The following is a 15,159-nucleotide window of genomic DNA, read 5'->3' as shown; positions in this document are numbered from 1 at the left end:
TGCGGTACGAGACCTTCGTGAGGTTTCGGAGGCGTTCGCCACAAGGCGGTGCGACACGCGTGGCTCGGATCGACCGAGGCAGATGTCTTCGACTTCGTACTCGGCGCTTGCGCAGCGCGCGCTCGTCGCGCCCAACCCAAAGCACCACAAGGCCCGAAGCGTCAGGGCGAGCGGCGGGAGGAAGTATCAGTGGTGGGGTTCCTCCGCCACGATCGGGAACTCGAGGTCCGCGGAGGACCTGAGGGCGAAGGCGACGGCCGCGGCGAAGGAGGCCGAGGCCGAGGAGCTTCCCCCGCAGGAATGGGCCAAGGAGTGGCGCGGGTCCTTCGAGGGCGACGCGGACGCGCTAAAGTCGTTCATGGGGGAGGTGACTTCACGATTGGAAGGGATCGAGTGTCGATTCATCGTCGTCGGAGACGGGGGCATCCTGGAGAGCGTTCAGCCGATGCCCGGGGAGGCGCGGTTCGCCGAACTCGGACCCAAGGGCACGTGCTGCACCATCGCGAGTCCCACGAAAGAGTTCGAGGCGCACGTCATGCTCGCCAAGGTGAGGGAGGTGGCGTTGGCCCGAAGCGAGCGGCCCGGGGGCGGGCGGATCTACGCCATCCGACTCTTCGGCTTCGGGGGGGAAGACGCCCCGGCCAAGAGCGTCATGACGATCCTGCTCAACGGACTGGGCGAAGGCGGGGTGTCCGACGAGGCGATCGAGAAGTGGGAGTCGCTGGCGGAGTGCCTCCCCGGGGCGTGAGCGTAGAGTCGTCGACCGGCGCGACGGCGAGAACAACTCAAATACAAACTCGAGTACATCACAAATTCGATGCATCGGTGATTGGCGCGTGGCGCCGGACAGCGTGGGCAGCAGCTCCGCGGACGGCACGCCCTCTCTATCTGCTTTCACACCGATTGCGCGAAGGGGATGCAGCACGCGGCGAAGACGGTCCGGGTGACCGCCGGGCCCCGGGGCGGCGGACGCGGAGAGAGGAGGGGCGGCGGCGGCAGGGGAAGAGGGCGAGGGGGCGGCGGGACCAAGACCAAGACCCGACGCCCGCGCACCTTCTCGTTCTCCCCCGCGATGGACGAGCCGTGTTTCATAAAGCCGCCTCCGGAAGGGGCCGCGCTGCCGCGGTTGGTGTGCTACGATCTCGACGATACCGTCTGGTTTCCCGAGCTTTACATGATGTGCGGCGCGCCGTGGAGCAAGGACGAGCTCGGGAGGGTCACGGACACCTGCGGGACGGAGCTGAGGGTGTATCCCGCGGCCATCGAGAGCATCAGGCTAATATTGGACCCGGATGGCCCGTTTCAATCGAGCGGCGTCGGCGCCGAGGTGGCGTTCGCGTCGAGGACCAACCGTGGAAAGTGGGCGATGGAGGCGCTGGACCTGTTGAGGCTCGATGAGGGCACCTCGTTGCGGGAGGCTGTCGGGGACTTGGTCGAGATCTTCCCGGGAACCAAGCGGAAGCACTTCGAGGCGTTAAGGAAGAAGTCGGGAGTGCCTTACAGCCAGATGCTGTTCTTCGATAACGAGCGCATCAACGTGGAGGAGGTGGGGCAGCTCGGGGTGACCAGCATATACTGCCCCGGGGGTATGAGCCAGGGGGCGTGGGAGAAGGGGCTGGAGACTTACGCCAGAAACGCGAGGCAGAGGTCCGCCGCCGGTAGACGATGAAATCCATCTTGTCAGTCGAGTAAATCCAAAAACCATCCCGTCCCGTCGCAAATTCACGTGGCCCCGAAATGGATTCAGCGATCGACACAGCAAGCACGCGCGCCGGGCTGTCGCCATGACGTACGTCAGGTCGAACATCAAGCGGGACACGCGTCCTGATGTGGGGGATAAGTACATGCGCGTGCAGGACGAGTTTCACGGGCACTCGCCCGATTGGAGGAGGCACTACGAGCACGCTCACTCTTCGCCGGGCGTGACTGCGCGCATGCGAGACAGCCCGCCATCGGGAAAAGGCTCGCCCGACCCTCTTCCGCCGAGGCCCGAGGGCCGCGAGTGGGTCGGTAACCCGGTCTCGGGGATATCTCCGGGGAGGAAGGTTCCAAAGGACAACGTCAACATCGCCGAACCCGGGCGCCAGTCTTTCTTCGAGCACATGGCGCAGCAGCCCAACACCGATCGCGCGACCGACGCGTACGAAGGGGCGTGGCTCGGAAACAGCAAGAAGCTCGACGACACCAATAACAGGTTCACGCACGACCCGTCTTCGCGCGTGTACCGCGGGTCGCGCGTCGCCGCGAGGATCAACGAGCTCGGGCCGCACTTCATGGAGGGCGCGAGGGGCGAGGGGAGCACCGTGGCGGGCCATCACCCGAGGCACGCCGGGGGGATGATCAAGCGAAACGACGACGGCGCAATCAGGCCAAACATGGAGCCCGAGCTCAGGGAGTTCTGGACCGAGGCGGACCCGGCGCCGCCGCTCAACAGGGGCCCGAAAAAGGTCCAGGAGCCCGTGGGGAGGTCGGGGCGGCAGGGCATGTTCGGGCTGCTGGCGCAAGATCCAAGCGTCAAGTCAGATTACGGGAGGCACGGCGTGGACGGCACGCGCGCCAGGGGCAGCGTCTTTGTGAAGGAGCCGGGGTCGGACACGCAAGTCGGAAAGGGCTCCCTGCTGCTGTACTCGAACGAGTACTGCCTGAAGAACGGACTCGGGGGCGGCGGGAGGATGATAGACGACGACGACGACTACTGATGACGAGCCGCCCGGGCTCTTAGAAAACTGTGATGGTAAAATTACATTTGAGCTCACACGTCTTTGTTACGGGTCACCTTTATGAGGATGTCGGGCGACCGAAGCATCTGTATGAGTGTGTGGAACAGCTTGATCTCGTCCCTCCTGCATCCCGGATATCTGTGCGCTCGCAGCATCCGCAGCCCGCGGCACAGCCTCAGCAGGTAATCTGGGTTTGGAATCTCGTAGATCATCACGTCCTCAATCTTAAACTGGAAGAACCTCCTCACCACGCCTCCGATGGCGACGAAGATGAAGGCGTAGAGCGCCAGCATGCTGTAACTGTCCAGACCAAGCTGCTCGACGACGCCGGAGAGGAACCTGTCGGACATGGTGGCGTACAGAACGCCTTGGCTTCCTTCCTCGGTGTAATCGACCATCCCGCAGAAGCCCTTCTTGACACCCGCAAGCGTGATCTGTTTTGTGCGCAAGCCCCATATCATCAGCGAGTCGTCCAGGCGCTCCAGAGATAGGATCGTGGTGGCGTCGTCGCTGGGATTCGGATCGGGCGCGGTCTTCGAGAGCTTGATGACCTGGTCCCTCGGGGGTAGGTTAAGCAGCCTGGGCAGCGCACGCTCCACGGCAACCTCCGCCTTTTGGTCCGAGATGTCGTTGATCATCGTTCCCATCTCCAGCGCCTGGCTCGACGTGAGCGGGGAAATGACCTCCATCATGACGGTCTTTGCGGTGGGCGGGCCGTACCGCGTGAATGCGGTGGTGAACACGAGCTCAGCCTGGCTCTCCGAGGTTGAGGTTGAGGTCAACTGACGTGTTGTGTTGAGCCACTTCGCGTGTGTCACCAGGTTCGTTGCGAGTGCCCCCCTCGGCCCTGCTGGCAGCACCCACGACACCGAGCTGTGCCTTGGGAACAGGAGACACTCCGCATCGAACTTTTGCGTCAGCGGCGAGGTCATCAAGTACCGTTCCGAGGCGTCGATGTCCTCGCCCGACATTTCCACGCTCTGCGCCTGCGCCTGGTAGATGTTGTAAACCGCCAGCGAGCTGTTGACCCTCACCCTCAGCTCCACGTTCAGGTTCGCACTGGTCACCTTGTTGGGGGACAGCACCGGGTTGATGGAGGAGAACAGGAAGATCGGTGCAAGCAGCAGGAGGATGATGCCGGTAAAGATTGTAAAACCCTGGAGCATCTTAAAGACGAGCGGGAACTTGTCGCGGCCGCTGTAGATCTCCTTGTTCTGCCGCCTGGCTTCCTGGTAGAGCAAATCCTTCCAAAGCATGTGGTACAGGTTCTCAAATCGGAACCACATGAGGAGGTCCAGCGACGACTCGCTCATCACCCAGTCCAGCAGTGTGCGCAGCTCAAACAGGAACGGGACGCTCTGATATATCATGAACGCATAGTACGCCACTGGTCCGGTGCCTAGTTTCATGAACAGGGTCTGGTACTGGCTACCTTCCCTGTACCCCGTGCGAATCTGCAACGCGGATACCAGGAGGTATAGGAGCTGGCACGCGACGAAAGCCTTCAGGTGAACATTGCCGTGCGCCTTGACGAAAGCCCTGCCGTCCACGAGCGGGAGTATGATGAAGATGTGCAGTAGCAACGTTAGGGTGTACGCAACCTGCATCACGTACTTCATCAGCATGTTCTGGCTGACGTACACCAGGCGGGAGATGACCATGGACAGCGTGGAGGTGAGGATGGCGATGGTGAGGCCGGACTGGAGCTGCTCCGCGCCGCTGGCCTGCGCGTCGTTCTCGAAGTTGAGGTTGGAGAAGTCGAAGATGAGCCACACCAGCGAGAAGATCTGGAGGAAGAACTCTATGGGGTAGAGGTCTCGACCGGGTTTGCCAGTGTTGCGACTGGGCGGCTCCGTCTTGTTGCTGAGCTGAATCTCGGTCAAAAAGTCCCGAATCGTGCCCACCGCGTATTTGGCCGAGTACTTGATCGAGTCCCAAAGGTCGCGGCCGAACGTCTTCAGAGCGGACTTGACCGCGGCGTTCTTGTTGATCTTCTTCTCCTTGATGGCTGCGCCGTATTTTTCCCTGAATTCTTTCCTGCTCGGCGGCTTTTCATCCCGTTTTCTGTCCCCTTCCAGCTGGTTTACGCAAGCCTCGCGGTAGTACTGCCCGGGCCACATGATCTTCCTCCCCGTGAACTCGGGTATGCCGTACAGGTCCTCGTCCTTGCGCTCGCCGAGCAGATCTTTAAGCCGCTTGACGAAAGATTTGGATTTGATGCTCGCCGGCGTCGCCTTGAGCGCGCTGGGAGTCTGCGACCCCGACCCTGGCTTGCCGACGCCCTTTCCGGGCGAGAGCACCGACGGAGTGGACGAGTCCGAGGCCACGCCCTCCTCGAAGGTTAGGCCGAGCATGCCGTCCTTGATTTCGTCCATCCGCGTCACCGTTCGAAGGCCGTGGAGCTGTGAGTAGTTGATGCACGGCCGAATGTACTTCATGTCCTCGTATGTCCGTATCCCCACGAAATTGAGGTGGTCGATGTGCAGCAGCAGGCTGGCGCACACGAAGATGTCCACGAGCACCGCGTTGAGTATGGTGCTCGCACCCGTCTTGACTGTGAGGAAAACCACCGCGTTCGTCGCGTACATCCAGTCGCCGTTGTCCCAGTCGAACAACGAAGCCTTCGTTGCGGGGCACTCGGGTTGCATCGAAAACGTGAAATGGTTGAGGTCCGAGGGCGACGTGTCCTCGTCGACGTCCATGCAGAAAGCTTTCGTCTGGAACGTCACGCGGAATATGAGCACCGCGATGCTGTACCAGAACGCCATCCACCACGACTCCGGCGCCGGGTGCGGGTTGCGGACGAGCGCGACGAGCATGACCCAAATCACCGGCAGGACACTGAAAAAGTCGGTGTGTGTGAGCAGCGCGCCGCAGATGCTCGCGTAAGCGAACCACTCTGACAACGAATACACCAGACGAATGATGCCGCCGAAGAAACCCATCACACCACCCTTATCGCCCCAGTGTCCCTTGTGGAACCAGTTGGAGATGGCGTCCATCTCGCCCTCGAACTCGTTTGTGTCGCGGCGGCGCCTCATCTCGGGGGACCCCGCTCCGGGCTCCTTGGTGATGTCCGGCAGCGAGTCATCGTCGCTGTCAGACAGGCCATCGTCCACATCCTTGATCATTATGGTCTGCATCTCGTCACCGGACTGCTCCTTATATCGCTCGTTGACCTCGGGGATGGGATAGACCGCGGGATCGAGGAGATACGCGAGCTTGTCCAGGCACACATCCACGCCTTGCTTGAAAAGGCGCTTGAACATGGCCCAACCGCCCTCTTTCTCCTCCTCCTCCTTCTTTTTCCTCGCGTCCGTCTGCTCCTTCGTCTCCATGGGCAGCTCGATCGGATCCGAGGCCTCGCTCTCGGTACTGTGACCGTTGCTCTCAGTGTACGAGTGCACGACGAACACGTAGCCCTTGCCGGGTTTGAGATCCTTAATCTCGACGACGCCCTTCTGCGCTCCAGCGCGAGAATGGCCGCCGCGCCTTTCGCGACCGGGTCGCTTCTCCACCGCAACCTCGATTGGATCGCTGTAATGCGACAGCGCGGTGAGTCTCGGGTGTGGCTCGCGCTTCACGGTGAAGTACTCGATCGGCGGCGCGTTGGGTAGCATCTCGCACGTGATCTTAACCGTGGTGGGGTTGATCACCGTCACGTACGGCTTGAGCGGAACCTCCGATACCTTTGCCCTGTCACCCGAGTCTGGATCCATCACCCCGACGGGCATCTCCTCAGCCTTGCGAAGCTCTTCTGTCCACGCTTTGACCTGCGCGGCGCTGTCTTGGATGGAGTAAATGGTCTCCCTGTAGTGCCGGCGGCGGTCCTCAACCTCGGAGTTCCGCCAATCGATCATGCGCTGCACGTGCAGCACGGTGGCCTTCTCGCTGCGGCGCGCGCTGCGAAGCTGCCGAGACCAAACAATCTCGACATACCTCTCGTTCCTGTTCAGGTTCTGCTGAATCGCGCACATGACGAAGAGCAAGATCTCGGGCAGGATGCCTCCTCTGGACCAGGAGAGGACGCTGGAACACTGCTCCATCATGCTTGGATCGCAAGCCTTGTCCAATTTCAACGCGCCGACGAAATCCATCCAGGTGTCGCAACCCGCGGTGCCCAAGTCGCATTTCCCCTTGCTCGCGATGCCACCCTCGAAGAGGTGAGGCAGGAAGTAGGGCACCTGGTACAGTAGCTTGCACGCCAGGATGGCGTACACGTAAAGGGGCAGGATGCGGAAGAGCTCGATGTTGGTCCTCGACGGGGGCACGCCCGTGCGTATGCACAGGTTGAGGCGCAAATCTCTGAGCCTGACGGCGAAGACGACGGCGATGATGACGTAGCCGATGCCGATGAGATCCGCAATCTTGCGATTCACCCCGGCGAGCACCGTGAACAGGATGATTAGCGGCAGGAAGCATATCGCGACGAGCACGAGCAGCGCGTGTCCGAGCGCCTCGCCCGCGTTTCGAAGCGTCTTCTTCAGCTTTTCGCCCGCCAGCATTCGCTCGCGGTGCACCTTCCTCTGTTCCGGAGTCATGGACTTGAGGTCCACCCCGCCGGCCTCAGCCACGGGCGTGGCCTTAGCCCTCCTGACCCTGGCGTCGCGCCTCACCTTAGCGGTCCGGAACGCGTCGGAGAGCGAGGAAGTCGGAACATCGCTTGAGGATGAGTCACCGCCCTTGGCCGGGTCAAGCGGGTCGTCTCTCACCCCGAATTTGAATTTTCCGTCGCGGCCTGATTCGCCCTTCAGCTTGGCGCTCCTCCTGTTGCGCAGCGTCGCGTCCTTCTTCGCGATCTCCTCGCTCACATCGGACGCGCGTGCCTTCTGACGCTGGTAGAGGACGCCCTGCTCGCGCATCGTTTCGTACGCTTCCTCATCTTTGGCGCTGCCGGTGAGGGCCCTCGCCTTGCCAGCCTCTGCTCCTTTTTTTATCTCCCGGTTGGATTTCATCACGCCGGCCATGCCACGTTTCCATGTCATCCTCGCGGATTCGCTCATCGCGACGAGCTTCGCGCGACGGATGAAGTACGCCAGCAGAAGCATGACAATGAGGTCGGGGATGATCGAGTATTCCGTGGTGGTCACGGGCCTTTTGCACCGGGAATCATAGAAGAGCTGGTCGAGTTCCTGGTTAGCCGCGGCTTCCTGCTCGGAGATGGCCCCAGCCGCCGCGTCCGAGTCGATGACAGCGATTTGGCCCGGCGGGGGAGGAGACGGCGCGGGCGGCGGCGGCGGTAAGGTATACATCGGTAGGACCGCCGTGGAAACGTTCGCGGGATTATCGTCGGGGCACGACCCGAAGTTGAGCCAGAACCTTCGCGTCGGGCAGTCCACGCAGTAGTCAGAGTCCAGGAGAATATCCGGCAACCGAAGCGACGCGAGCACGTGGACCATGACCATCACACCGACCGCGATGACGACGTAGTGACCCTCTTTATGCACCCTGCGCAAACCCTCCTCCGAATTCTCGGACTGAAGGTAACCGAGGATGGCGATGTAGAAGATGCTGCTGATGTTCGACTTGAGAAACGCCGAGGACAGCAGCAGCGCCATCGCGATGATGTAGTTGAAGAACGGCGCAGCCTCGCTGAGGTACTCCACCTTCTCCAGAAACTCGGCGAAGTTGAAAGTCGCGATGGACACAAACACGTACTCGACCATGAGACGGAGCTGGACCAGGCTCTCCTGGATCATCGTCTTCTTCCCAGCCGCCGCGGGACCCTTCTTTTCAGATTCTGCAGTTGCGACGGCAACGGCACTAGCGCCAACCGCCCCAGCTGCTGCGGTCGAGGGTTTCACTCCATCATTCTTCTCCTCCTTCTTCTCCGGGCTCGATTTCTTGGACGATTCATCCTCGTCGGTGACCTCTATCTTCTTTCCGTGCGCGGCGGCGATCGCGGCGGTGGCCTTCTTTGCCGCCAGCAGGTTATGCCTGCTCTGCAGCAGGCACTGCATGCTGGCAATGACGATGATCGCGATTTGGTACCGCATCTGCCACCAGTACCCCGCAAACGCTGAGCAGGTCCTCGTCGCGGCCGCGGCCTGTTCCACCACGTCGCCCGCGGCGGACACGGCGACGATGGACGAGTTGGTGACGGCGTAGGGGTCCACCCACGCGACGCAGTAGCTCCCACTCGAGGACAGTTTGTTTGGCCACTGGCAGCAGGTCTCCGCCCCCTCGCGGACGTCGCCGATGGACTCCAGCCTGGGGTCCGTGAGACGTATGAGACCAAGCCACGTGCCCCAGCTCGGGCCGGTAACGTCCTCGAATATACCTCCCAGTTGGGACATTCGAAGCTGCGCGACGTACTTGAGAATCATCGATACCGACGCGATGACCGCAAACATGAGCCCGTAATCGTTAGCCTCGTGGTACAACGACGGGCGCTTGCGCCCGCGCCGGGACGCGGGCTGCTCGCCGAAATCTCCCAAGGGTTGGGACACGGCGCTCCCGCCGCTCTCGAGAAGCTCAACCTCCTCGTGAGACGTCGCCTTCTCAATCTCGCCCTTCTTCTTTCGCCAGGGCAACGCGGGCAACGCGGGCAGCGCCGCGTACGTCGCCGCGAACCGTTCTCGCCACGTCTTCGGTTCCTCCTTTTTCTTTTTGTCGGCCACGGCTTCCTCCTCGATGAGGGAGTCGACGGAGTCACGACGCTTGCGCCCCCCGCCCTTCATTATCCGGCTCAAACCGCTCATCTCGAAGCTCTTCACGGTAGCGATCGCGATCACCGCGTGAATCGCCAGCGCAGAGTGGAAAACGCCGAAGAGGTCGATGCTCGCCGCGACGCAGGCGATGACGGTGAGGAGCAGGATATCCATGGCTCGCTTCTGCAGCAGCGCCTCGAACTTGGGCCCGAACATCTTCTTCACGTGCGCCTTTGATGTTACGTAGAACGTGGCGACTGCCGCGAGATAGACGCTCGGGTCCCAGCCCTTGCGATCGTACCCAGCTTTCTTCTCCTTCTCCACGATTTCCTTTTCGTCATCAGAATCTTCGTACGGCGCCGGGGGATGCCTGTCTCGCCTGTGCTTCCAGTCCAGCCACCGCATGTTGAAGATGGCGAAGAGCAGCGTGAGGATCCTAGGCCACAGGTTTCCCGCGTAGCTGGTCACCACGAACATGCCGAAGTCGTCAGGCACGATGACCCGGTCGATCTCATCCGGCCAGTACTTGTGCACGGTGCGGTTCACGTACTGAACATTGAACATGTACAGCGCCGTGATGTACATGCACTGAAAAGCGACGTAAACTCGCAGTCCCCTCCGAACCCTGCGCCGGGTCTCCGCCCACGGTTTCATGTCGCGGACGTACTCGATCGACGACTGGCTCTGCGCCAAGGCTCTGTCGCGGTCGCGGCGCGAGTCGCCGCGAGAGCCGAGAAGCATCGCGCCCGCAACCAGCTTCCCAAATCTGAACTTGCTTCCGACTACCGCCGGGCTCTTGGGCGAGGGCGTGGGCTGATCGCTCTTGACCGCCGAAGGCTTCTCCTCCTCGGGTTTGACCTCCTTCTTCGGCGTGGGCGACGCGGGCGTTCGCCGCGCGGTCTTCTCTGTCTTTGGCGTGGCGAGTTCAATCTGGGTAAACTCTTCATCCGAGGAGCCTTCAGATCCGTCCGTCTTGATCCTCGGCGCGGGCACGCCCCTGGCCTCCGCGAGCCTGGACGTGGACTGCGGCGCTGGGACCGTCGGCGGCGGGGTTTGCGGGAGCTCAGGGATACCCTCCTCCGCGGGAGTATCGGCGCCGCGGACGCTTCTTTCGCGGGCTTCCGCCTCGGCTTCCTCTCGCATCCTGCGCTCCTCCTCGAGCCTCTCCTGCTCCTCCCGCTTCTCGCGCTCGAAACGTTCCTCGTCCCTGCGTATCAGCTTGTGTATCCTGTGCGTCAGGTTTCTGAAGCTCAGCAGCGAACTTAAGAGTAAACCCAACGCGGTCATGACGTCGAACATGTGGACGAAGTCTGCGGTGTGCCCCTCGGACGGAGTCAAGCCGCAGAGCACTAAGAATAGGAGCGTCAGCGGCAGCACGCTGAGCGGCTCGATCTCCTGGAGCCACCGCCCGAACCCTCGCAGCTGCCGCGAGGTGCGAGGATTGATGCGAACGATCGAACCAACGGTGGCGCCGAGATCGTCGAGCCAAAACTCGGACGTCGCCGCGCGTTTCTTCACCTCCACCTTCCTCGTCACCTGCTTACCGTCCTCATCGGTGCCCGCGACTAGCGTAGCCTCGGCGTCCGCGCCGTACCTCTCCACGTGCCGGTCGTGCAGCTTCCTCGCGTCGTTTACCACGAGCTCCGCGACGACGACGACGAGCAGCAGCAACAGAAGGAAAAACTCTCCGGATGCCCACAGCGGCGCCCTCACGCCATAAATTTTCAAACCCAAACCCTCCGCCAGGTGCGAATCAACCGTGCCCTCCGTGATCAGGTACGCCTCTGCGATGGAGAGCCAAGTTACCTGCAGCGTCATGGTCAGACCCACGTACGCGCATCCCCACCACCATCTGCTGTACCGCCAGTCCACCGATGCCACGTACAGGAGCAGCAGGCCGAGCATTCCGCCGGCGATTATCGTGGACGTGTTGGCGATGGCGATGACAAACGAGAGCATCGCGACGTACTGAACCCACCACAGCGGTCCCATGGGTGTCTTTCCAGGATCCGCGGCGATCATCGCGCGCGTCCTCGCGGACATGTGATCCAAACGCTTGACCCACGCGTCCCTGCGCGCGGCGAACCTGCGTCTGTGCCGGCACTGCCTCCGCAGCCGCAGCAGCGTCTTACGATCCTCGGCATCCTCCCTCTTCTCCTGCTCCGCGAGCTCAGTTTCCGACATCGCCCCCTCCAACTTCCGTTCAAACGCCCCCGGTCCCTCGCCGGTGCCGTGTGAACCCGGGGAGAGGTCGCCGAACGCGACGCGGAGCGCGCGTTGCTGCCTCGCGGCGGAGTTCTCCTCGTACCACGCCTGCAACTCCCTCACGTATTCCTCGTCGGGGACGAATTCGAGGGGAGCGAACGATTCACGCGTCTTATTCGCCTCTGCGGTTTTCACGGTGACGGCGATCTCGTCCGACACCTTCGCGAGGGACGCCACGTGCGCCCTGTCGATATCGTCGGCTTCAGTCGCGCGGTCCTCTAGCTCGTCCACCTCCTCCGCGGCCAGCTCAGCCTTCGCCTTGGCGGCTGCGGACGCGGCGACGGCTTCTTTCAGCGTCCTCGACTCGTCCCTTCGCGGGTGCGGTCGGAGTATCATCGCGACGAATAGGAGCTTGAAAAGGAGCGTCGCCGCGGCGCTCGCGCGCCTCGCCGGACCAAACATCAGTTCACTGCCCCATGAGTTGTCCGAGCTCGCCTCGTCGACGTAAATCATCTCCGTGCTGAGCCTGCTTCCGTAGTCGAGGATCAGGAGCCCGGTGGCGTACATAGCCGCGATGAAGTGGAACCATCGATACCGGCCCGCGACGTGGAGCGCGACGAACTCCTTCGCGGAACGGCGCTCGCGGCTGGCCCACGAGCCGAGCTTGGACTTTCCGGCCCACGTCGCCACCTGCGACCACCTCTCCTTCATGCGCTTGAAGCTCCCGGAGGTCATGCGGTTAAGTAACCTCCTCGAGAGCGACGGCTGCGGCGGGCCCGGCTTTGACGGATCCGACTGGGGCATCGCCGGCGGTGATGCCTCCGCCTCCTCTTTTCCCAACGCCGGCCCCTCGCCAATCGCCGACGCCTTCTTCACCTCCAGGGGGTCTCCCTGGTCGCCGTCCGCGGCTAGCGACCACGGCGCGATGAAGGGAAGCATGGACCACAGCAGCAGGGGCACCGAGAGCAGGCTCGGATACGACGTCGCGAGCATGAACGAGGCAAAGAGTGGGAGAACGCCGCCGCCGAGGGGTCCGTCCGCTCGGCGGTTGAGCGTCCCGGCCGCGGCGCCTATGGACTCGCCGCTTCGACTCCAGAACGCGTTCGCGGTGTTCAACACCGCCGTCTTCACCTTCTTGGTGCTCTGGCCGAGGGACTGCGTCCCCTTCATTGGAGCCCTTTTCTTCGAGCCAGCCCCACCGCCAACCGCGGCGAGGAGCTCCTCGGGTCGGTACGCGGCCCCCGTCGCGCCGCCGACGTCGGGTGACGATTTCTGTAAGGACTTTGTCCTGGCGAGCGACGCGGCTTTCGTGAACGTCGTCACGAAGAGGTAGTTGATCGACCGCACGATGATTCGAACGTCGGACTCGTCATCCCTGGGTTTGCTCTCGGCTTCGCCGCGCGAGACCCACACGCCGGAAGCCGAACCCCTCGTCTCCGCTTCCCGAAGAAGCCGCTGAAGATCCGCCGCGGAGCTCGACGCGCCAGCGCGAACCATCTCCTGTCGCGACCGCAACTTTTGAAGCAGGTCCACGCGCACGTCGTGCTGACCGGGACGCCGCTTCTCGGGAGCGAGTTTTGCGAAGGATTGGGACTCGCCGCCGTCCCCGGGAGTCCCACTCTCGGACGGCAACGCCGGCAACAGTCCCTCACCCTCCGACGACGACGACGCGTCCTCCTTCTTCCTCTTCTTCCCCGGACGTCTCAACACCGCCTCGACGCACGCCGTCCAAGAGAGGTACCGCCACAGTTTGCTCGACGTCCCCTTCTTCGCCTTTCCGTTCTCCGACGAGTCGCTACCCTCCCCGGGCCGACCCGGCCCGTCCCCGCCCATCCCAAAGAGCGCCAACGCGATAATCGCCCACGCCCACGCGAACCCCTGGTCCTCGTCCATGCACGAGCACCAACGCCCGCGGGAGTTGGCCATCGGCCACAAACCCACGGAGTGGCACAGCCAGTTCCAATCGGAACCCTGGCGACGGAGCTCGCCGCCCCCGGTCAACCCAAAGTCCCCCGCGGCGCCGCCGACGCCCCAAAAGGCCGTCTCGACGACGGACGACACGTACGGCGCGAGCACCGCCGTCGCCACCCACCCTCGCATGGACCTCACGGATCCGATCGAGTCCAACAGCGCCGGAACCCTTCGATCCGCCGCGTGCGACGTGAAGTGCGCGACGGCGACGAGGAAGACGGCTCCGTTGAGGAGCGCCGGGCGCCACGAGCCGGCGGCGGCGGTGGCGGCGGACCCGACGGCGCGCCACAGCGCCGCCGCGCGGCTGCTCGTCCTGGTCGGCGGGATGACCTCGACGTACGCCTCGAGGCGCTCGTCGGCGCGGGTGGCGGATGGGGAAGAGTCTTCTTCTTTAAGAGACTCTTCTTTCGCGCTCTGAAGCGCCGCGAGCGCCGCTTCGGTGAGACCGACGGTGCCGTCGAAGCCCGCGTGCACCCTCCAGGGCTCGCCGCGTCGTCTCAGTCGGCGCTGCAGCGTCATCACCTGCTTCACCGCGTGTTTGAACCTGTTGGTCATCGCGAGCGCGCACACGCACCTCACGACGGTGAGAGCGACGGATGAAATCAAAAAGAGCAACACGTCGGGGACCACGGCCAACGCCGCGTCGGCTCCGTCATCGAACGCGTGTATCCCCATCGCGCGCCACACCCCGGCGTTTGCGAGGAGCACATCGTCGCCCGTGGCGCGCAGCGCGACGTGCAGCGCGATTTGGGCGGTAAGGCACGCGCCCGACGCCGTCACCGTCAGCCAGAGCAACCGGCGCTGCGCGAACCACGCGTGCAGGCGATGGGTCCTGTCGAGGCTCTCCTTGCGCGCCGTGCCCTGGTACAGCCCGCCCGCGGGCGCCAGCGAGCACTGCGCGGTGAAGAGGAAGAGGTACACGGCGGACGGGGCGTTGACCCGCGATACCCCCGCCGCGAGGCACGCCAGCGCGTGAGCGACTCGCCAGACGCGAAGCGTCCGAGCGAGCGCCCACGACCAGGCGCGTCTGGCTTTGGAGTTTGGGTCGTCCCCGCCGATCTTGCGCCGGCCCACGCGGAAGGCGCTCTTGGCGCCGGCCGCGATGGGCGCGCACGCGCGCTTCGATCCGTCCGCGGCCTTTTGCTTCGCCTGCCGGAGCGCGTCGCCGGCGGCTCTCACATTCTCCCTCAGCTTTTCGCCCATCGGCTTTCGGGGCGGAAGATTGGGCACGGTGGTGTTGCTCGTCGACCTCGTCGGCGGGGCGGGCGCCGATTGGGACCTCGGCGGAGACGCGGGCGCCGATCTGGACGTACTGGAGGATCGGGTCATCGAAGAAGACTTGGGTTTCGCCTTCGTCTTCTTGCCCTCGGTCGCTCGCTCGGTCCTCCAAAGGTCGAAGAGGAAGTCCATCTTTTCCCCGATTGCTCGTCACTCGCGCTGACTAACAATCCCGTTTTCCAGCCTCCAGCCGAGCCCCGTGCGCGCAGCCTGACGGGCCGCGGGGCGACTCTGACGCGCTCCCGCGATTCTCGAGAGAGAGAATCGGAGGCGCGTGATGCGCGGACAGGAAAGCAGTGTGACCCCGAACTCGGTCAGCGAGCGCCTCTCCTCCT

General features: G+C 63.2%; 4 protein-coding genes across 4 annotated transcripts; 3 read left to right on the top strand and 1 right to left on the bottom strand.

Moving 5' to 3' along the window:
- Nucleotides 1–82: 82 nt before the first annotated feature.
- Nucleotides 83–748, top strand: MICPUN_56399 (predicted protein; the record flags this gene model as incomplete). Its single annotated transcript, XM_002499887.1, has 1 exon — nucleotides 83–748. One exon carries the CDS (start codon nucleotides 83–85, stop codon nucleotides 746–748), a length of 666 nt encoding a protein of 221 aa, XP_002499933.1.
- A 324-nt stretch (nucleotides 749–1,072) lies between these two features.
- MICPUN_99101 (predicted protein) lies at nucleotides 1,073–1,669 on the top strand (the record flags this gene model as incomplete). The annotated part of the gene is made up of 1 exon (XM_002499886.1): nucleotides 1,073–1,669. One exon carries the CDS (start codon nucleotides 1,073–1,075, stop codon nucleotides 1,667–1,669), a length of 597 nt encoding a protein of 198 aa, XP_002499932.1.
- A 265-nt stretch (nucleotides 1,670–1,934) lies between these two features.
- MICPUN_99102 (predicted protein) lies at nucleotides 1,935–2,699 on the top strand (the record flags this gene model as incomplete). Its single annotated transcript, XM_002499885.1, has 1 exon — nucleotides 1,935–2,699. One exon carries the CDS (start codon nucleotides 1,935–1,937, stop codon nucleotides 2,697–2,699), a length of 765 nt encoding a protein of 254 aa, XP_002499931.1.
- Nucleotides 2,700–2,752: 53 nt separating this feature from the next.
- On the bottom strand, nucleotides 2,753–14,956 carry MICPUN_56401 (predicted protein; the record flags this gene model as incomplete). Its single annotated transcript, XM_002499414.1, has 1 exon — nucleotides 2,753–14,956. The coding sequence occupies one exon, from the start codon at nucleotides 14,954–14,956 to the stop codon at nucleotides 2,753–2,755; it is 12,204 nt and encodes a 4,067-aa protein (XP_002499460.1).
- Nucleotides 14,957–15,159: the final 203 nt, after the last annotated feature.

This window comes from Micromonas commoda, chromosome 2 (assembly GCF_000090985.2).
Source record: "Micromonas commoda chromosome 2, complete sequence".
Classification (NCBI taxonomy): Eukaryota; Viridiplantae; Chlorophyta; class Mamiellophyceae; order Mamiellales; family Mamiellaceae; genus Micromonas; species Micromonas commoda.
Note: the sequence above shows the minus strand (reverse complement) of the source record. Positions and strands in the feature narration are given on the sequence as shown.